General features: G+C 34.7%; 1 protein-coding gene across 1 annotated transcript; it reads left to right on the forward strand.

Annotated features, from left to right (window-relative positions):
• Nucleotides 1–1,500: 1,500 nt before the first annotated feature.
• Nucleotides 1,501–5,200, forward strand: LOC145270081 (uncharacterized). Its single transcript, XM_080125682.1, has 2 exons — nt 1,501–2,184; nt 5,183–5,200. The coding sequence occupies exons 1-2, from the start codon at nt 1,501–1,503 to the stop codon at nt 5,198–5,200; spliced, it is 702 nt and encodes a 233-aa protein (XP_079981808.1).
• Nucleotides 5,201–24,542: the final 19,342 nt, after the last annotated feature.

The raw sequence follows: 24,542 nt of genomic DNA on the forward strand, positions 1-24,542 counted from the left end.
TATATATATATATATATATATATATATATATATATATATATATTCTTAAAGTGTAATTTTTTCAGTCTTTCCTTATTTGCTTTCCGCTTCGGAAAGAATATAAAATATAATTTGAGTTTAAATTCAATCTGTACTGCGTTACTAAATTGGAAATTAGAATCTTGAAAATGTTTCAATAAATTGGCACAAGTAATTCAACCAGTGTTTTATGAATAAATATTAACTTACCTGTAATGTCCCCAATCAACGGACATAACTCTAGGAGTTATCTACCCTTAGTTATGTGCGCTCTTCAATAAAGTATGTTTTTGCCGCCAGTCTGACCGCGACCGAGCTTTTGTTAACATGTTAATGCCTGCATTGTTATTCTTTCGTATTGTTTGATACCCGCGAGACGGGAACCCCCGACAATCTGGCGACGAGAATTTTTCGTGACGAGCTCACGTTGCATTTCGGAATTTAATACAAAAAAAAATCTTTATTTTTTTTTTCCGGAATTAATACAAGAAAAAAAAAATGGCCAGCGGTGGATTACCAGTTTTTCCAAGTTTCAGCGTACACGCGGACCAAAACACGACTACCGTTCGCTGGAAAAAATGGATAGACAGGTTAGAAAATGTATTTGTTGCTATGGACATTTGCAACGACAAAAAGAAGAAAGCAACACTTCTTCACTATGCAGGAGACGAAGTCTTTGATATTTTCCATGACTTCACGGATCAGCAAAAGGACATAGGCGCAACAAACATTTTGGACGACGGCAAATATAGTTTCGGGCGAGTATGAAACTATGAAGAAATCACTAACGGATCATTTCACGCTGCAGAAAAACACGTCATATGAACTTTTCAAATTTCGACGGGCTATGCAAAACATGGACGAAAGTTTAGACCAGTACCATGCACGATTACGGATTCTAGCTACCACGTGCGAGTTTGAAGATAAAGACAGAGAGATCCTAGCCCAAATTTTGCAGGGGTGCACATCCTCTAAAGTCAGAAGGAAGGCGCTAAGAGACAACTCTATGCTGAAACAAGTCCTGGGCGAAGCTAGGGCAATAGAACTGGCTGATACGCGTGCTGCAGACATGGAACGAAATGAATTACATGCTCTTTACAGCAACGAGAACCGCACGCGTCTCACACGTAGAAATAATGAAAATTTCAACGTCAACGACAGTAAAGACAGTTGTTGTGGACACTCCCGGCAAAATAGTCGCCATGACACCTCGAAGAACAGACAATGAGGGGGACAAAAAAAAAACACTTTGCAAGAGCATGCAAAGCAAAGCCGGTAAGAGTAATTCGTTTCACCAATCCTTCTCCGATATCTCCCTTTACGTTCAGTGACGAATCTATTTACTCGGTAAAATTTACACCATCAATTAAGACACCAAGAGTTACCGCCCTTGTCAATAATCTGATTAAGACACTAAAAGTTACCGCCCTTGTCAATAATCCGATATCTCCCTCTACGTCCAGTGACGAGTCTGTATACTCGATGAAATTAACACCGTCAAATAAGACACCAAGAGTTACCGCCCTTGTAAATAATTCCCCTGTAATGTTTGTGGTAGACACGGGTGCTAGCGTAAACATAATTGCTGGACACATATATGATGGTTTAAAACACAAACCACGTATAAACAAAACAACGACCCGGATATTTGCGTACAGGTCGAAACATGCCATACCCATCCGAGGATTTATCAATGCGAGCATAAAATTGTGTGATAAATCCTGTAAGGCTAAAATATTTGTGGTCGACAGCGAAAATCCTTTAGTTGGACTGCAGAACCTCTTGAGCGGTAATTCTGCTGAAGCATTGGGAATGATAACGTTTAACTTCACGGTCCATGTGACGGTCCCAATTCAAGACGAGTTCCATGCACTGTTTGATGGAAAGATGGGAAAAATTTCTGGAGTTACCATTAAGCTCCACATTGACTCATCGGTTTTCCCCGTAACTCAGCGACACCGCAAGATACCTTTCCATGTGAGAAAAGATGTGAAGACAGAACTCAAACGTCTCACAGAAATGGATGTGATTGAGGAAGTCATGGGACCTACCCCATGGGTTAGCCCGATTGTCGTAGTTCCCAAGAAAAATGGTAACGTACGAATTTGCGTCGACATGAGAAAGGCAAATGAAGCGATTCAACGGATTAAACATCCAATGCCAACCGTAGACGACTTAATAGCAGACTTAAATGGGTGTACAGTTTTCAGCAAACTAGACCTCTCCAATGCGTATCATCACCTAGAACTGGAAGAGCCCAGCAGATATATAACAACATTTGCCACGCATGCAGGTTTATTTCGTTACAAGCGACTAAGTTTTGGTGTGAATGCAGCCTCTGAACTATTGTTACACAATGGATTGAGAGAGAGAGAGAGAGAGAGAGAGAGAGAGAGGTGAGTAACCGTGGAGTGTAGACACGTTTACCAGAACCGAGGGTCAGCTGACCAGATTACGTATGAGTGACGTGGTCAGGTTGGCTAGATCTGTGAGACTGGATTTGGACGTTGAAGAAGACCGACGGCTTAATAGCTGTCTCCTCCCCTTCACTGAATCCTTTTATGTTATACACCAAACGTCAATTTGGTGCCCCTCTATGATAACCCTAGTGATAACCTCAATGATAACCCTATGTAACACTATTCCAAAAAGCTATATCAGACCTCCTCGGAGACATCCCTGGAGTGAAAAACTTATCAGACGACATAATAATATATGCACGTGACCAGTCATCTCATTACGTCAGCTTGAGGAACACCCTGAAACGTCTACAAGAAGTAGGAGCCAAGCTGAAAAAAGAAAAATGCCTTTTTTCTGTACGGAAACTGACTTTCTTCGGACACATTTTCAGTGAGAATGGAGTGTCCCCTGAGCCAGAGAAAATCTCTGCTATTACAAAATGCAAATCTCCAAGGAACATCAGTGAAGTCAGATCATTCTTGGGCATGACACAGTATGTGGCTCGATTTATTCCACATTATGCCACTATTAGTGAACCACTGAGACGGCTCACAAAAAAGATGCTAATTGGAGATGGACAGAAGAAGAAGAAGCTGCAAACAAGTTAAAGGAAGCTCTGACTGGAGCTGAGGTGATGGCGTACTTTGGCCCGAAGAAAGACACCGACATCCTGGTAGATGCAAGCCCAGTTGCGTTAGGTGCAGTTCTGACACAAGCTGGGAAGGTGCTATGTTATGCCAGTCGTGCCCTCACAGATGCAGAACAGCGATACTCTCAAACTGAGAGAAAGAGATGTTAGCCGTGGTATATGCAGCTGAACATTTTCATCTCTACTTATATGGAGCGAGATTCAAAATCACCACCGACCATCGACCTCTTCTTGGGATTGTGAAAAGTCTCAAACCGACAACAACAAGAATTGAACGCTGGCGTCTCCGCCTCATGCCCTACCAGTACAACCTGGGATACCGTCCCGGGAAAGATGACCAAAACCCTGCGGACTATCTGAGTCGTCATCCACAACACATACCATCTAAAGACAATGCAGCAGAAGCCTACATAAGGTATATATAGCTAAGAATATAATACCAAAATCTTTAACTCTTGAGGAAGTCAAACAAGCCACAGAACAGGACCCCCAGTTACAAAAGGTCATGGTTGCTGTTAAAGATGGACAATAGAATGACCCCCAGCTGTCAAGTTTTTCCCTATTCAAGGATGAAATTTCAACACACAATGGTCTCGTCCTTCGTTGACACCGGCTTGTAATTCCCTCAAAATTGAGGAAGAGATCCGTCGATTTAGCCCATCAATCTCACCAGGGCATGGTCAAAACCAAACAACTGATAAGGGAAAAAGTATGGTTCCCAGGAATCGATAGACTGGTGGAGGAAACAATACACGGATGCATTCCCTGCCAAGCCTCAGACCCAAGGCACATGAGCCGCGAACCCATACACTCCTCATCACTACCAGTTGCACCATGGACTGAAATCTCAGTCGATTTTGCAGGTCCGTTCCCATCAGGTGACTATGTGTTAGTCATAATCGACGATTACAGCCGATTCCCTGAGGTGGAGGTAATACCCTCAATAGCTGCGTGTACAGTCATTCTCCGTTTAAACATTATCTTTGCTAGACAAGGATATCCAACCATTCTAAAATCTGATAACGGTCCACCATTTCAAGGACAAGACTTTAAAGACTTAGCGGCACAAGCAGGTTTCAAACATAGACACATTACACCTCTATGGCCGGAGGCAAATGGTGAAGTAGAGCGTTTTATGCGCACCTTAAAAAATACATTCTTGCAGCCACGGTAAAAGGCCACAACTGGAAGACCCAGTTACCACATTTCCTAAGGCAATATAGAGCCACCCCCCATACCACCACTAAAATATCACCATTTGAAGTTGTACGGGCCGAAAAATGAACATCGGCATACCAAATGGTATCGAAAGCCCAGTAACAGGGCCGATACATAAAAGAATAAAAGAAAATGACTCCAAAGGAAAAGAGAAGATGAAGGGGTACGCTGATAGAAAGGCAAAAACAACAACTCTCAGCCTGGGTGATATGGTTTTGATCAGACAGAAGAGACAAAACAAACTGTCAACACCATACAATCCTAAACCATATACCATTACAAAAATGAAGGGAAGTATGATAACGGTGCAGAGAGGAAATCAGAAAATGACTAGAAACTCTTCTTTGCTAAAACGCATAACACCTAGGATGAAAACCCTGACTCTGATTTCAATTGGGAAAGTGAGTACAATCCACACACCTCAAAAGACCTGGAAATACCCGAAACACAAATAGCTGACCAGTTACCGAGACGAAATCCATCACGGAAAAGACTGCCACCAGCCAGATTCAAAGACTTCATAATGTATGATAAATAAATAAATAAAAAGAAATAATAAAAATAAAAAATTAGTAAAAAAATTTTTTTTAAATAAGACAAGTTGTCCCACAATCAAGGGTCATAACTCTAGGAGTTATCTACCCTTAGTCATGTACGCTCTTCAATAAAGTATGTTTTGGCCGCCAGTCTGACTGCGACCGAGCTGTTGTTAACATGTTAATGCCTGCATTGTTATTCTTTTGTATTGTTTGATACCCGCGAGACGGGAACCCCCGACATTACAAGCAGTTTACAAAAAATATACTTTTGTTTTTCGTTCTTTTTTTTCTATTATAGACCTGGTATAGTTGCTAACAGGTGGTTCTGCAGTTTAATATTTCACAAAAATTCTGTTTAAGTTAGATGGCGGTGGATGGGCGAGTGGTGTTGTTGCGCTTCATTATCCCCCCTAATGTAAACAGAATTTTTGTGAAATATTAAACGATTCTTCTGCTCGGTTAATGTTGGCACGTTACTTACCGAAAATGTTAATTAAACTACAGAAGCACCTGTTAAAAACTATACAAGTTCTATAATTGAATACCAACAACAACAACAACAAAAAGAAAGAAAAAAGAACTGACTCATGAAAAAATAAACGAATCTCTTACACCGGTTTTCGGGGGGTGCTGAAAACGAATATCACAGTCAAATTTATTTTATAATATGAATAAATTACTAGGTGGTTAGAAAGTGAGTGCTTATTTTACGTTACATTTTTATAGGAAAGTGATCCCCGCCTTTTTGACAAAGTAATTCTTCATATCAAGAAAACTACTCATTTGCCCCAAATTTAAATGTGGTATTCGTTTTTAGCACTATCGAAAACCTATGGAAGTCGTCATTTTAAAGGTTTTGAGGAGTTGAAAAGAAACTTGACATTGACCTTTTTTCTGATTATTTTTTGTTTGTGTTTGTTAATCTATGCGGAAAAAAATTACACGTGAAAAAAAGTTATAATGAAAAATGTATTCACGGCGGCTTCAGAAATTCAGCTAAATTGGGAAGTTAAATAAATTCCTTGTAAAAATCCTTTGAAAGATAAATATTAGTTTTCTGGAAATATTTCAAAGATAATTAGTAAAGTCTTAAGATAATGATTTTTTAAAAAAAAATACAACTTACTTGTACCAAAAAATTAGCCCCCACCCCGACCCCGAAAAAGGCGAGAAATTAGTACAATCAAACAACGCATCATTATTTATCTAAATTAATAAGTTTTAAAAATAAATTAATCATTATTAAAAATAATATCATTTTTTCAGTTATTTTTCTTAATGGTCCTGGATTTAAATTTATATATATATTTTCTTACGCTGATGTTTACACCATCATTCATACAAGGAAAATATAATATTACATATGAAATTTTTGTGATAATTTTTCATTAAAACCACATTAAACATTTTTAGAATTATATTATTTTTGTGAAAATGTTGAATGAATACTGCCTGTTGAAATGTTCCTGAAATATTAAAAATATTTTTTTAATTGTTATCTATAATGCTTTATTTTTATATAAAAAAGCAAACAGGTGTTCATGAGTTATTTTATTTTATTTTTTAGTTTATAAAATTTTAACTTTAGTAAAAGTGTTTTGGTTTACAAAAAATAATAGATTTTCACTAAAAAAAATTTTAAATAACGAGTTATTATTTTGGGGATCACTCATTCATTTTGCACGTACTTGAGTTTAACTCATAGGAGCCCACCATCGAATTACAAACTTCTGTTAAGAAAGCTCTCACCATTATTCCACATCCTTACTTAGTTCTAGCAATCTGTGTATTTCAGATCTTCATCATTTGTAATGTCATCCTGAAATGGTATCAAATCAGTTTAGACTTATCTATGATGAAGATTGACTTGGCCTGATCCTAAGTGCAGAACCATTCTACAACCACCTTCACATCCACCAGTATTCCAATCACACTACGATTGTGGTACAATGTTCTATCGCAGACTGTGAATATAAAATGGGCGACTTGGATGGTGTTGTGTTTGCAGAGCACCTGATTACATGTGATCATTCACAGTGCAGCTGCCACCATCGGTGCAGTGGCTGCAAGTGTAGATTGAGAGACTTTGTCGCTGCAACCAAAATGACAGGAAATGACCTGTCATTCAACTGCTAGATGAATCCCTACACAAGGTCCTGGCACACACTGCAGGCGGCTCAAAATCATGCACTAAACATGAAGCAGCTGTTTTTGACACAGTGGGTGAAATCCAGCTATATTTGACACCGCAACACTAGGTGTGTCAGAAACTTCGTGAAAAATATTGAATAATTCGACCCCCCTTGTCTTTCTTATAACTACTCGAAAATGTAATTCAAACCCTAATCTTTTTTTCAATTAAAGGAGCAAGGACGAAGGTTTCATTAAAAAAAAAGGTTTTAAACTTCGGACTTTACATTTCTAAAAATCACTACTTTTTTGTTTTAAATTTGAATATATCATTTATTGATCTTTTATCTTCAATTTGGGATATATAAAACTTAGGCGAATAAATTAATTATTTACTTTTTAATAGACATTTCAAAATGGGGAGGGGCGTGAATTGAAAAGAAACGTTTGTCTAAAATATTATATTCGGTTTCTTGGAAAGAACATAAAATTTCACATTGACCCTGAAAATATCGTAAAAATAGAATGAATAGAAAAATTTTGATAGATTTTTAAAGTTGAAAAATTGCAAAATACTGAACTCGTAAAATTCAGTTAATTTCATTACTTTTTTTTAATAAAAAAAATAATATTTCTATTACTTTTAAAACAACTTTAATAGTTTATTTTGAAAGTATAATCCATAAAGAAAATAACGGCTGGTGTAATAGGTGTAAAACTTTTTTTTTAACCACATAGATATTTTTTAAGTGGAAGCTTATGTTATGCTTAGAATTCCAAGTAAATATGGGGCACTTGCAACAATTTTTTCTATTTCATTCAATGTTTTCTTTTTATAGATATTTAAAAAAAATCAGTCGATAAAAGATGTATTAAAATATATCAATCAAAAACTCATGTATTTCATTAAGAGAATAAAAAAGACTCGGTCAACTGTTTTTTTTAGTTTAACGCTAAAAACTTATAAGTGAATGTGTTCAGTTTTTAGCTACGAAGGACCAAAATACTTATTTTGGTTTACAGCACGCATTAAAAAGACATATAGATTATGCTCCTTTAGGCAAGATATCTGGCTGTTTGCGTCTCTTAATTCCCATACTTAAGACTAACAAACAAAAACTGATTAAGAAGTAATTAGTTAATTATATATCAGTCTCTCCTCCCATGAAAAATTTCTTTTTGAATAAAAACTTTGAAACCAGCAAATATTTGTTGTGCGAGAACCACGAGAATATAACGGCAAGTCAGAGACAATATTTCAATCGACTATAAAACAAAAACGTTGACCACTTGAGGGCAAAAACGCAAGGGAGAAAAAAGCATACGTTTATGAAAAGATTGTTTACATCTCACAAGGCTAACAGTTGTCTCATTAATGACAGATGGAGGGCAATAAGACCTAGGTGCTGCTGTTACAGATTTCATTATATTGGAATTCACAATGTCAACGTTTTACAAGGATATGATGTGACATCATTTCTTTTAATTTCATCAAGTTTTCTATAGTGTGTCTTGTGGTGTGCTTGATTGCAAACCGAGAACTGATCACTGTATGACACTTGACATTCTCCATTTCACACTTAACTAATTTCAAACACTTGTAAATCAGGAACAACTAGTCCAGAGTTGTGCTTTGCTACATAATCCACAGAGATATAAATCATTGCATATGCAACATTTCTACTCGATCATACAAACGGAAGTGGGGCATTACTTATTGAACGCTCTTCATATTTAAAAAATCTTGCACAATAAAGATTTGTATGAAAATAACAATGACAAAAGGCTAAAACATGAAGTAGATATTTAAACATGAAAACTCGATATAAAATAGACGTTTTATTGAGATATATTAAATTTAAAAATAAAAGTAAAAAACTGTTAAGACATGACCTCAGTTTTTTGGGGTGGTTGTAAAGATTTACATGAGAATAAAAACTTTGTTTTTAAAAGAAAATTATTAACAAAATCAAAGTATCATATTCGTTTCTCATGTTTTTGCGTGAGAGAGTAACAGTTTTTTTACACAAGAATACCAACACACATAAAAAGAATATGGTTTTTAACTTTTTATATTTTAGTTCTCACTGTGGACGGACGTGTAAGAAGGCATGCTACATACGTAGTCGTGTGCAACTCAACTTGAAAGATTGTTGAGTTTATGAGTTTGGAGTTTGAAAAGAAGTGTCGAGTTTTGGAATTGGAAATTTTGACAACAAATTTTCGAATTGACCTGATAAATAGTTTATCCATACAGTTTAGTTAGTCTGAAGAGATCCCCCTGAGACTTACACATAATTTTTATTAGAATATATAGATATTTATAGACAGTTATTATTCCTGTTATCGCTTGATTGTGAAAGTTTGCTTTTCTAGAAATTGTGTGTAAATATTCCTTAGGATCTTTTATTAAACCAGTTAGTATATTTCATACACATTTTTCTTTTGGTTCAATTTTCATCAGTCGAAGTATTCAGAAATCAATGGACTCCCTACATGGGGCTAACATTTAACTCTATATGAAATGCATGTTCTATTAAATTAAATTGAGTGTTCTATTAAAGTTCTTTTGTCTTCCATATGTTTTTCCATATGAAAACAACAAATGTTCATTCTCTGCAAAGAACCACATACGTCAAAGGAATGTGATTTGGTTGTGGTTTGACTAATTTTAATTTAATTTTTTATTTAAGCTGGTGATGGCACACTCTACCGGATGCCAGGCATTCACCCTTTATCTCATATATTTCCAGCAAACAATCGTTTTAAGATTCTAACTCTGTTTTTGAGCAATGGTTTGAATCTCCCTTACACTTGGTTCACCAGGTATATTTGTCAGGTAGTTTTTAAAATTCTTTTGTCTTATTTCAGTTCCTCCTATAATTACTGAAAAGATTTTCCAAAGATTCCACTTTGTTTCACATTGTACATAAATCTCGTATTTTGTTATTTTTTACTCTGACTCTTTTTAACCCAGTGTTATTGAAGACATTAACTTCTAAGGTTGTGACTTCTTGTCTCATCTAATTATGTCAGGTTTAACAGCTCCGTTTCAATGCACATTGCTTTAGGAATCATAGTCATAGCGGATGGTGTATAACATGTCCAACTGCTGTTCCCATGACTTGCTGCAGCATTCAATATTCAACATGTTATAGATCGTCATGTGGATATATTTACACATTCCATTTTATTCTATTGTATAGTAGCCATCCTCTACAAGAACCTGCCAGCTAGATATCAAATGGCTCATGCTCGCTATTTCTGCGTATTTTAAACTTATATAGTCCTTAAAACTGAAACAATCCTGCGTGAATGAATCCAGAAAATACTTGCCACAATATTGTTTTGCCCATTTTCCCAATTTTCTATAATGGAAATTCTGGAGTATTTTTACCAACTCCTTTGGGTGATTTCCGTAGCAGACTTGTTTCCTAATTCGGTCATATTTGTAAAACAATCTTGATTAAAATGATTGTCCACTTGCGTAAAAGAGGTTGTTCTTCTGGCTCGTTTCATAAGGCTGCAATACAATGTTGAGGCATGGACATTGGAAGATCATCAAATACTTCTTGTATGTTTTCATATGATGCATCAAATCTCACATCTGTTCAAAATTCTTGTTATTTTCTTATCTTTTTAGCATCCACGCTATAAATTTTACCTCTCTTCAAAAGAAAAACACTATACTTAACAAGAATGTGTTTTTTCTCTGTTTTAATTTTCTTATTACTTTGTTTTTGATGGGAATGGAGCATTCTACTGGATGTCAAACATTCTCCCATTAATTTAGTTGTGCTATTGTTTGTATTTATTTTGAACTTAGTAAACGGAATATATTAGCCAGATAGTTTCTGAAAAAATTTCATAAGCCTCTCTGCTCTGTTTAAGCCAGCATCATTAGGAATGCTGACTTCAACTAGGCTTGCCACATTCCATTCTTGTCCCAAATCACTATGACAGGCTTAATAGCCACATTTTCAAGGTATGTAGCTGTAGGAAGTTCGTAGTCATAGTTGATGGTGTATGACTTATTTCCAACTGTTCTTTCTGGAACAAGTACCGATGATTTGTTACTACACAAATTATAATGCATTAATTTTCTTATCTTTTTAGCATCCACGCTATACATTTTACCTCCCTTCAAAAGAAGAACTATATACTTAACAAGAATGTGTTTTTTTCTGTTTTAATTTTCTTATTACTTTGTTTTTGATGGGAATGGAGCATTCTACTGGATGCCAAACATTCTCCCATTAATTTAGTTGCTCCAACCGAAATATCTTTTCAAGATTCTTACCGTCCCTTCAAGTGCTATTGTTTGTATTTATTTTTTTTTTGAGTATATTCGCAAGATAGTTTTTGAAATATTTTTTATTGCCCTGGTAAATCCTATAATGAGAGGTATGATTTCTACATTTTTAAGATTCCAGTTTCTTTTTATGTCGTACATAATTCATTGGTATTTTCTCACTGCTCTGTTATGTCCAGCATCATGAGGAATGATTACTTCATTTATGCTTGCCATATTCTACTTCTTGTCCCATATAACTATGTCTGGCTTATTAACCATATTTTCTAGGTATATAGCTGTAGAAACTCTGTAGTCATTCTGGTTAGTGTATGACTTATTTCCAATTGTACATATACCCAAGATTTGCTACTACATTGGATATCAAGGTTTTTAGTTTTTCTAGTGGAGATATTTTTATCCCATATGTGTTGTCATATGACTCACCAAAGTTGACTTCCATGCAAAAGAAGAACCACATACTTCACAAGAATGTGGTTTCTCTCCTGTATGTGTTTTCACATGACACAACAACTGTGACTTCCATGCAAAAGAAGAACCACATACTTCACAAGAATGTGGTTTCTCTCCCATATGAGTTTTTACATGACTCAACAACTGTGACTTCCGTGCAAAAGAAGAACCACATACTTCACAAGAATATGGTTTATCTCCTGTATGTGTTTTAATATGATCCAACAAATTTGACTTCTGTATAAAAGAAGAACCACATACTTCACAAGAATGTGGTTTCTCTCCCGTGTGGGTTTTCATATGACGCAACAAAGTTGACTTCTGTGCAAAAGAAGAACCACATACGTCACAAGAATGTGGTTTATCTCCTGTATGTGTTCTAATATGACTCAATAAATTTGACTTCCTTGCAAAAGAAGAACCACATATTTCACAAAAATGTGGTTTCTGCCCCGTATGTGTTTTCAAATGACGCAACAAGGTTGACGTCCGTGCAAAAGAAGAACCACATATGTCGCAAGAATGTGGTTTCTCTCCTGTATGTGTTTTTATATGATCCAACATAGATGACTTCTGTACAAAAGAAGAACCACATACTTCACAAGAATGTGGTTTCTCTCCCGTGTGGGTTTTCATATGACGCAACAACTGTGACTTCTGTGCAAAAGAAGAGCCACATACTTCACAACAATGTGGTTTCTCTCCTGTATGTGTTTTAATATGATCCAACAAATGTGACTTCTGTACAAAAGAAGAACCACATACTTCACAAAAATGTGGTTTCTCTCCTGTATGTGTTGTCATATGACTCAACAAAGTTGACTTATGTGCAAAAGAAGAACCACATACTTCACTTGAATGTGGTTTGTCAGACATGTTAGATATATTCTAACGAACGTATATGTAATGTAGTGTATGATGATAACCAGGTATAATTATTTTAAACATTTTAAAATCACCAATGAATAAAGCTCCTTCTTAGCCATTAATTACTTTCTTTTCTTTGCCGCAAATTCTGAAAATATAAAATAAATTAAAAGAATAATATTTCATGTGGTTAACTTGAATTTTTTTGTTTATTTTTATTAAAAATATCCAAAACATCTATTATTAATGAAATTCAAAAAAGAAATCAGTATAGTTTTATGCAATACTGGTCAGTCAACAAGATTAATGTTTCTTATATCAAATATTTAGTTAAAAATCTTTACGTTTCTTCATTTTAAAGATGAGGATTGCCTGTTCATATTATTTTGATTCTTTAGAATACTGTTCTCATCTTAGGTGTTATTTTCACAAAGTTTCTATGTTACCACTGATCTTATTCAGGTGTGTGTTGTCTAAGAAATATGTACAGAGTTCTCAATGGAACCATTTATTTAGTACATGAGTGCAGCATGCTTTCATGTTGTTAGTGATGACTCGGTAAAAAGGCCTTATTAAAAATTCTTCTTTCAATTTTATTGATGTTTTTTAAGTACTCTAACCATGCTACTGCACGCATCCTAGCAGAAAAACCTAGTACAAATTTTAGAACATTAGCAGAGAATCCTAGTACGCATTTATGAACATTTTTGTTTCTAGATGTTATCGCTAATGGCATAAAAAAGTTTGCACTTATTTTTTCAAAAGCTGCAAATTTAAGCTAAATTGAATGTAACAGTTTAAAAATCTATATCTCATTTGTGCCATTTTTATGCCTCTATAATTTTACCTGTTCACATTTGACTTCTAATTGAAGTATCCTAGTGTTCACGTCAATTTAAAAATTAACTTTAAATTGAGAAGGCATAAAGAAACTCTGCACTATGGAAAATTGTATTTTAATATAATTTAGAATATTGTTGTAACACAAATACAATAGGAACACAATGAACTAGTAAATATTTAGTAATATACCCCTTCTGCAATTTGACAGCCTGCAATCTTTTGCCATTCCTTGAATTAGTCTTCAGTAATACTCCGGTGAAAAGGTATCATATTTCTCTTTCATTTTTGTCGAAAATTCTTCCCGATTTGAAATTTTATCATTATGTAGCTGTAGCTTGATATAATGTTATACGTTTTTGATAGGATTGATGTTTGGAGATTGTGCAGGCCAATTCAAAAATGGAATATCAAGTAACTTCTTGACACTGTCAGGTGCGTAAAGGGGAGGATTAAAGTAGGGTAGAAAATGCCCAATCAACATATTAATGTACTCGGTCGAAGTAATTCGACCATGCTAGTTAACTAATTATATACGTCCCATTGCTAAAAATCACTTTTAATTAATATGAAAAGTCATGATCTTCAATGCATCTGATGGAGCCTAGATGGAACTTTCTATTCTTTACAGTAATCATTGGCTTGCGTATTGCAACAGAGACTCATGAATTTAATTCCTTCAATCAGTTCTTAACTGTAGAAAGAGAACAAGATTACACTGTTGTTGGATTTGGGAAACGGTTTCAAATCTGTTTCTGATGCTACGGATATAGATAGCATTGTCTTCCTGTATGAAGTAACTCCATGACGACCACATATAGCGACATCATAAACACTGCCAGTTTTGGTCCTTTTGCACAGTCACTCGTACTGTTATCAAATCACATTTCACTCTATGACCAATTTCTCGATTAGATATACCAGAAAGGTTAAGATAAGTGTGCTCCTGACAGCCACTAAAAGGAAATCGAGGCATATAGACTCGATGTTACATTGTCTAACCTGGAATGACAACAGTTATGATTAGAGATGCTTTGTTGCCTAAAAGGTGATATTTTAAGCTGGTTTAAAGCTTATTTGTTTTCTTAAGACATTAATTACTTTTCACTGTTTTTCTCAATCTATATTTACTTCATCCTATAAGGGTTAATGGTTTCCTTTTTCCATCAATCTTTCCACATATTGCAGCTTTTCATTGTTTTTCTAACCTTAGTGTTAGAGAATGACATGGCTCACATTTGTATTATGTTCCACATCTACATGGAATATCTTAGCCATGATTTTTCCATAAGCGACTGTACATGCACATGTTCCTGGAGAGTCGAATCACCATTGAATACTCTCGTGTCTACCTCTCTAGTGGTTTCTCTCAAATTTTCCCCTCATTTTGATATATATTGTTAATAGTACATATTGCTTTTGCTCGGTGTTGTAGGAAACAAACTATTACATTGTTTAGATTATATAGATTGTAAGAATTGACTGGCTACATATTTAAAGATATTAAGAAATATTTGGGGTGTTATGAAAGTCTTTTAATGATGTTAACCCCACGTGGCATCATATGACTTGGAAAGTAAAAGAGACAAGAATTTAATTCCTTGTAATACGAGGGGTGTACAATAAGTAATACACCTGACCCACGTCCAGTTGTCTGATCTAGCTGAAATTTTGCATGTGCAATGATTTATATCTCTACGCGTTATGTGGCAAATTACAGCTCTGGACTAATTGTGGTTTCTGTTTTACAGGTGTTTGAACTGAGTCAGGTGTGAAATGGAGCTTGTTAAATGTCGAGCAGTGATCCGGTTTTTGTATTTGAAAGGACGCACACCACATGAGACTTTTGATGAAATGAAAGAAACTTATGGTGATAATGCCCCGTCTTATGACCTTGTAAAACGCTAGCATTGTGAATTCAAACATGGTCGAAAGTCTGTGGAAACAGCTCCCAGACCTGGTCGCCCCCTTCTGCTATTGAAGTCCGTCAAGTTGGGGCTGCCATTATGGAAGATCGGTGCATTACTATTCGCCAAATAGCTTAAGATGTCAAGATGAGTACAGGGTTAGTGGAAACTATCATTCATGACCATTTGCATATGCACAAGGCTCTGCTAGATAGATTCCCAGGTTGCTCACACCATTCCAGAAATGAGAAAACATCGAGTCCTCGAAGATGAATTTGGATATGTGCCAAGAAGATCAGTCAAAGTTTTTCAAAAGACTGATTACACAGGATGAAACCTGGGTTCATCACTATGATCCAGAGTACAAAGCCCAGTCAATGCAATGGAAGCACTTGTACTCACCACCTCCAAAGAAGGCAAGTGTGCAGCCCTCCGCTGGCAAGGTCACGCTCATAGTCTTCTGGGACCAGGACAGAGTAGTGATGACAGATTTCCTGGCAAAGGGTACCACAATTACAGGAGTCTATTTTGCTTCACTTTTGAGGAAATTAAGGGAAGCTATCAAAATCAAGAGGCGGGGCAAGATCATCAAAGGTACCCTCCTCCTGCAGGACAACACTCTGGTCCACAACTCGCATGTCGCCAGATCAGAAGCACAGGCGTGTGGTAATGAAATATCCCCCATCCCTGCCTACTCTCCTTACATTGCACCCTCTGACTTTCATCTCTTCCCAGCAATGAAGTTGTATTTGAAAGGAAACCGTTTGCCATATGCTGCAGCCTTGATTTCTGAAGTCACGTTGTGGTTGGAGAACCAACCTTGGGTGTTCTACAAAAACTGTCTCCAAAGTTGCATCAAACGATGGGAGAAATGTATTACTCTGTGTTTTTCCTATGTAGAGAAAGACTAATAACTGTGCCAAGTTTCGTTGCTATACTCCTATGGGAAGTGGGGCAGGGGCATTACTCGTAGCGTGATGGTGTACACATGCAAATGCATGCATGACAGCAGGTAGCAAATGCACAGGACGATGAGGTTAGTTTATCATAATTGATATTGTCAGTGGTGTAAGGTCAACTTCTTGACAGACACAGGTGTCGAGAGTGATCTCAAAAAGCAGGTCATATATATAGTCAATGACAGCAAAACATACATTTCATTGGCTGAAGGTTTTCACCAGTTATTCCAACAAATATTAAGGGAAACTGAACGAACTGTAAACATATGACAAAGAAGGGTCCTGTGAAGTTGAGGAAAACAAAAACTAAAACAATAAGGTACATGACATTCCATTTTTTACCCTCCTGTTTCTGCTCGAAAGCAACAAATATATATGCATATATCTGATGTGCATAATAAAAATCAGATATATGTGCTCAGAATTTTTTAATCTAATTTTTTCTCTCTTTCGTGTTTATTAAAAAAAATAATTTTGAGTTGTTTTATTTTCTTGTTCTTTCGTCAGTAGCATACTATTGCTATAATAAAGCAGCACTATTTTCAAATTTTGTGCAGGGACTTCAGAATTGAAAACAGCAGTAGGGTAGGTTAAAATGGATACAGGACTATATGTAAAAGATAGATTAGCAGAAGGCGCTTATAATGGGATAGACTGGAGAAGCAGACAAGTCAGAAAACAGGTACTGGCATTTTTAGAGGGTTTAAAGGATAGGAGAGTGAAGATGGTTGTGATGAGACACAGGCCACAAGATCTACAAACGGCTTATCAGAAAGCTACAGAAGAAGTTAAATGGAAAATCTGGCTTGATGCAAACTAGGAGTATGAAGACGAGCCCATGGAGGTTTGTCATACGAGACGGCAGATTCTAGTTGAGGCTATGTGTTTAACTAGTCGCCCAACATATGGCGACAGACATAAAAGAGGAAACAAAGTAGAGAGAAAAGGACTAGAATTTAACACGAAAGCAAGGAAAAAGTAGATAGGTGTTACTAAACAAGGGTGTACAAATGGTCAGTAATAAATATGTGATACTAAACCATTACTGGCTTAAGAAAAATGAGGTGAGGATATACTTCGGTTTAGGAATGATAAGATTATGCCCATATTAAATCAATAGTTAGGTCAGCACAGAAAATTATTTTAAAACACCAGCATCTGCATAATTTGTGTGGGTTTTAGAAATTGTTGTTTGTTAGTTGTAAGTTTCAATTGCTTATAATGAACAATACCAACCAATCACCTTGAGAACAGGTTGTTAAATAGCTAAGTGGCTTTTAACATTACTATGATTATTATGATTGATGAACAAAAGAATTAAATCCTCGAGAGGTAGACAGTCAGCTTAAAAATGAAGCTCACAGATATTGTTATACTGGCTTATCACAATCCTGAGAAAGACAACAGACTGTACACGGATCAGAGGGAGCAGAGAGGTTGAAAAACCAATTTACTTCTTATCCCATAAACTTAGTGATATGCAGACAAGATGGTTGAGTATAGAAAAAGAAACATACATGATACACTTAATAATTACACGATACACTATGCCCTAGTTATTGGGTTTTGATTTGATTGGGTTTGGACTTAATTAGAAAACAAGAGGCAGATGAAGAACGGTAAATCGTCTAAAATGGAACAAAAACTGTTTATGGTGATGGACAAGCTAGTATATTATTTATTGGAACCCGACGGCGAACAATTGTAAAGGTTATATGTACCACAGCATATGGTCACAAAATACACATATAATACAAATAGATAATTTACATATACAAATAGATAATACACATATACAAATAGATAATACACATATAATACAAATAGATAATTTACATTGCATAAGCAAAAATATTTCTGACCATGTTTATTTAAGGTGAATGAATATGTAGACAAATGAATTTCATGCTAAACTAGAAATATAAGCAAGTAATAACCTTGAATGCAGGAGTACAATCTGCTTCTTTTTTTCCTTTTGCAAAACTTTACAGTTTTGCATAACCAATACATAGTGATGTTCATCAATATGTATAGTGGTTGGCCAATACATAGTGGTGTTCATCAATTGCAACCCCTTACAAGAAGGGTGAAACTGTGGTTCATATGGTCTTGGATGCAATTTTCCTCAGATTCAGGACACCATTCTAGCTGTTCACAGACAATGGGTCCAAAAATGTTAACAAATTGATGAAGAAGGCATTGTAGGACCTCAACATACATCATGTGAGCACATCATTTTATCACCACAAACTAACGGCAAAGTAGAACGTTTTAGTGAAAAGTTGGGAACAATGAACTCTCATGGGATATATACGTTAACGAAATGTTGGTGGCTGTCAGATTCAATGTGAGTGAAATGGCGAACTTCTCACTATGCTTTCCAACAGATATATGATCTTGCCCTTACATAATATATTAATGCCTTGTAAAATATGCGAGGGTGATGAGCAACACGAGATCGCTCTACAAGAGATGCATCGATCGTTTGCATTGGAAAGGAACAACATTCTGAAAGCTAGGAAAAACTGATAAAGAGTTCAAATGAGAAAACAAAGTTCATGGATTTTAAGATTGGAGAAAAAACACTCACGTCTCATATCCATCAATCAAGGAACGTGAAAAACCGTTAAGAAAATCTACATTGGCTGCTCTGAGTCGGATAGCAATTCAGCCATGTAATAAACTGATACCCCAATATGGAGGAGTCGACATCAATGGAAAAGGCCGGATGAGGAGTCTAGCTTACCATTGATGGAGAGGAGAGTCATGACACATAGCATAATGATAAACTAGCAAATAGTTTGGATGCGATTTATCCCCTATTTGCATTACTTGCAGATGTCAAAGACAAAATAAGGATTTGTTCAGAAAGTTCTAAATAGGTTCGGAATTTGGAAGTGGGGAAGAGGAACAAATGAGAGGGAATAGTTTAGCTTGTGTAAGGTCTATATTCTGTTTTTAAAAAAATTCCGTTTCAGGGTTCATTACATTCAGGATACTTTGGGAGGTGAGTGCAGCTAACGACTTCGACACAGTATGCAAAGCGTTAAGAGTGCATAAAAAAAGATTATAAATTTATTATTAACTCGAGCAGTATGCACGCACGGTAGTCATAGATTATGATAAAAACATTACATTGATATTTTTAGTGGTGAAAGCTCAACTATTTGACATACACAACTTTCAAAGGTGAGCGCACTGCTAAAAGCAGGTCACATATATAGCCCAGAAGAAAAGACAAAAGAAGAGAGAAGCTTACAGTCAGCTGACAATCACCATCACACGTGTGTGACTCCATCAATTTACCTTCCGGCCCACACCCTCTTTATTTAGAATAAGAGGGAGTAACGAAACAGAAAATAAGTTTTTACATTTTTATATAAAAACGAAATGTACAGATTTTTTCTGCTGATGAAAAATGTACTGTGAAGCATATGTTTCACTTGGTAGCAATGTATGAAAATGATAATTAAGGGTTTACTGTTTCCCTCTAGCACACTACTCAGTCATTTTGAACGAATATCAAACTGAATAAATCTCTTCTGTATTCCATTATTCTTGTTTGACTTAATTTTGAAAGAGTAAAAAAGGTGGCAGACATTAGTTTGCACGGATCACAGAGAAAACGGTAAATAACGTGCACCTAAGCTTAATATAAATCAAGTTCCTCGACAAATTTAAAGTCAACTGAAGCATAGTATGCTTCTGAATATACTGACACTCAAATCCTGTAAGAGCCGACAATTAAGCCTTTCTAATCCATACGAGCTAATCTGAGTGCTATTGTGTTGGTTAAGAATATCAGTAGCATATCTCATAGAATATTGGCCCATTTTAACAGTGATCATATCAGTCTAGGACTTACCAGCAATACCCACAGTGGATGTCAGTTTTAAAGTTTAGTAAAAGTAGTCATGTATTTTTATTAGAACAATCTTAATACATTTTCTTGTTTTTAATCACATAATTTTTGTGATGGCTAAGAGAGGTAAAATATGAAAGTAAACAACATTTGCCCCCTCTAACACTTTTCATATAACATTAGACTCCAACCATAACCTTAACACGTTTCATATCCCATTAGACTCCAAACATAACCTTAACACGTTTCAAATACCCTTAGACTCCAACCATAACCTTAACACGTTTCATATACGATTAGACTCCAACCATAACCTTAACACGTTTCATATACCATTAGACTCCAACCATAACCTTAACACGTTTCATATACCATTAGACTCCAACAATAACCTTAACACGTTTCATATACCATTAGACTCCAACCATAACCTTAACACGTTCCATATACCATTAGACTCCAACCACAACCTTAACACGTTTCATATACCATTAGACTCCAACGATAAACTCAACACTAGGATCAATCATGCAGCTACGATTACATTCAGTGAGTAACTCGATTTTATAATGATTGACCTACTGCAAGAGAATTGTTCAATTTACATTTTTGATTGCATATTCTTAATTTTCTCTTCTTTCTCTTATTCTTCCTTTTTGAAGTAAGCCGTTTAACATAAGATATATAAACGACGCCCTTTTTAGCATGTTTTTCTTTTCAAATATCGAAACCGTCTGCATGGTACAAGTGACCGTCAACCTTTTAAGGCTTTCTTTCTTTCCTTTCTTTTTTGTTACATGATCAATCTCTTGAAGCACACACACATGCTAGCCAATAAGTTACGATTTTCCATACACAAATTCAGAACATCTACTTATGAAATCCCCATTTATAATAACTTCCTTTTCATCTATCGCAGCTAATGTCCCCAAAATACTAAATAATTTAATTTTATGTCATCTTAACTTTTCAAAACAGAATTAAAATTAAAGGGTCATATCACAATTATGGAATCTCCATTATTGCAAGGAAAGAACAAACAAACGTTTTTGACATGTAAAAAATACATATAAAGAAAAAACATATTGTGATTTGTTCATATCATTTGGATTTTGTTCTCATCTTAAGCTATTTTTACAATGTTTGCACAATAAATAACACATAAGATGAGAACAGTAGTCTTTATAATCTAAATAATACAAATAATCATTCCTCATCTAAAAAAATCAGAACCATAATATTGTCATTTGTTCAAAAATCATGATTATTTTTTAATGTAATCAAAGTTATTTGTAAGATTTGTTGAATGTATTTTTTTTAGAATAGTTAAAAATACAACATAATAAATTTCTTTAATTATCAGCATTCTTTAAACAAACGAACAGAAAATTTGATAACTGCATTTCCAAATAAATTAACAGAAAAACTCTTTGGTACACTTACATGTGTAAACAGTTACTAGTACAGATTGAAACCACTGGACGAGAATACAAACATTTAATTAAAGAAAGGAGAAAACTATCAAAAAAAGCTAAAAAAAACAAAAAACAAAGCTAAATTTGTAAAATTGGCTAAAAAGTCAATGTTTCCAAAATGGGGGATCGATTTACTAGAACTTTGTATTAGAAACAGAACACAACTTAAAAATTGTAAATATTGAAATTTTTTTGATAATCTGGTAGATTACTGACAAGTACGCAGGAGTGTACCACTTCCATGCATGCGTTAAGCATTTTTTTTTTTTACTTTAAACCAGTGAAAATCATGTAAAATTCATAAATTATTTTCATAATAAATTATAAAGAAGTTTTTCTGGTCAATGTCTAGAATCTCTACCCCTCCCCCAAATCTTTCACGATTACGACTTTTATAATTTTTCGGGGGTACTGAAACCGAATATATGCTTTAACAGGTGTGCAAAGAACTAGTTTTCATGATATGACAAAATGTACCTTTTAAAAAGTGGGGTATCACTTTTCATTATAAATTTAACTTAAAATGAGCACCCACTTTATGACAATCTAGTGAGTTGAGCCCGAGGACATTAAAGAACAGAAAAAAGAGAAAAATTTGTGCACAGATACGTATTATTCCTTATGTTATCAGTGGTGACCATTTCTGTATATGCAAGCATATGCATATTGTTGCCGCAAAATAGTTTTCTGATTATTAAGCAGTGTAATTTTTTTATGTTATTAGTGGTGACCAATTCTTTACATTCTACATTTGGAAAACAACTTGTTTGTGACAAAGTTTAATGGGATATTCGTTTTCAGCATACAAAAATCTTACAGAAATAATCACGTTAAAAGTGATTGTTAAGGTCGAAAGTAACAGCTCAAAAAACGGTGTTCAGGCAGCCCCTTTCCTCAGAAAAAATTATCACCGTGTGGCCTGAAAGTAGGTGTTCATTTTGTGCTAGTGCACTTATTGATCCGCGCTATTTTTAAAATAGTATTTACAAGTTTAATTAAAGTTTTATTATGTCTGTTTTAATTGAATTGTAAGTTTAAATACAGAAAGGAACAGAACACCCTCCTCTCCCCTTGTTAAGAATGGTTTTCTAAAACTAACATTATTTCAGCATGGAACAATAAGTGTTCTAGTTCAATGTAAAATAGTGATCCCGACTCTTGGAAACAGTAATTTCCTCATATCATGAAATCTAATTCTCTGCGCCACTTTTGAAGTATATATTGGTTTTCAGCAAACCCGAAAAACTGTAAAAGTTTTTTTTTTTATTGTAAAGATTTTTTAGAGTTTTTTTTACTTTACATCAGATTCTAGACATTGGTCGTTGTTTTTTTTATATTTAAGTATCGAAAATAAAATAATAGATTAATGATAATAATCCACTGAGAAAATTGAAAAAAAAAAAAGATGAAAACAAAAACTATTAAACAATGAAAAACATTTAAGATTTATAGTTTTTTTTTTTTTTTGGTAAACAAAAAACAACAATAGTTGAAAATATTTCAAAGTTATAAAATTATTTTTTCCTTTCTTAAACGATACAGAATTTATTTATGATTGTTGAAAACAAAAAAAATCAACAATAAATCAACATTTTCATTATGATTATTCGCTTAGTAAATGTAGTTACATTTTTAACGTATTCTGCAAATGCGCAAAAATCGATACTAAATTCATGTAGTAATACTTACGTTTTTGTTTTATAATCTGCTTTCGATGAACGTTATCTGCTTTTATAAAGGAAACGATTTTTCAAATGTGATTGACTTTACAAGCTAAAGTTAACATTCAAGATGACGAACGGAAGAGCAAGTTCGCAGAAAACGAAATTGAAGAGGAAAAATAAAAAGAAATCATTTCGAAATAGAGCTGATCTATTTGGTGAACTGAATATCACGGATAAATTAATATTATTTTATTTAACATTTTAATATTTACATGAGAGAGAAGAGATTACAAGTTTCATTTTTATTAATTTTCTAATTCGTTGCACGTGCAATTTTGTGCCGGAAACTGATAGTTTTTAAAGCTGCCTTTTCGTATTTTTATTTATTTATTAATTTTAGATTCCTGGTTATTTTTTTAATTGTGTTTGAAAAATAAAAGCCTAAAGTTAATCTGGTGCTTGTGCAGTTCACCAAACACATTAAAAATGAAGATATTGGAAACGAACTTTATTGTACCTATTTACTATGCCTCCCCACGGGACAGAGTTAGACACCAGGGTCGTTTTTTAACGTGGAGAAAAGGTACAAAAATCAAAATTGTCTCAGTCGTGAAGGATTTCTCCTCCACCGAAAGAGAACAAGAAATAGAAGTGCAGCAATCAGAAGAACAGATACTACACTTTGATCTTGTCCCGAGGGCCAAGAACAAGGTATTGTACGTGCCTAAAGTTAATATCTATACGGAAAAAAAGATACAAAAAAAAAGCGTTATTTTGAAAATTGTTTTATGGCATCGACAGAAACTGACAAATGAAAATAACAAATTCAATTAAATTTAGAAGTTAAATAAATTCCTTGTAAGAATCCCATGAAAGATACTAGTTTTTTGGGACTATTTCAAATATTATTTGTAAAGTCTTAAGATATTGAATACGAATTTAGGAAAACTCGTCCCGGGAAAACTCGTCTCGGGGAAAACTCGTCTCCGGAAAACTCGTCTCCGGAAAACTCGTCTCGGGAAAACTCGTCCCCTTTCGCTAGGTAGGAAAACTCGTCCCTTATTGAATAAATATCGATTGAAAACACATTTTATGATCGTTCTTGAAGGAGATATTGCTTTTTAAAATAAACTATAGCCCCCCATAATATTTTTTAAAAAATATTTTTACTTATTTAATGTTTTTTTTT

The sequence above is a fragment of the Euprymna scolopes genome, chromosome 46 (genome assembly GCF_053919585.1).
Source record: "Euprymna scolopes isolate OS-2025 chromosome 46, ASM5391958v1, whole genome shotgun sequence".
In the NCBI taxonomy this organism is placed as follows: domain Eukaryota; kingdom Metazoa; phylum Mollusca; class Cephalopoda; order Sepiida; family Sepiolidae; genus Euprymna; species Euprymna scolopes.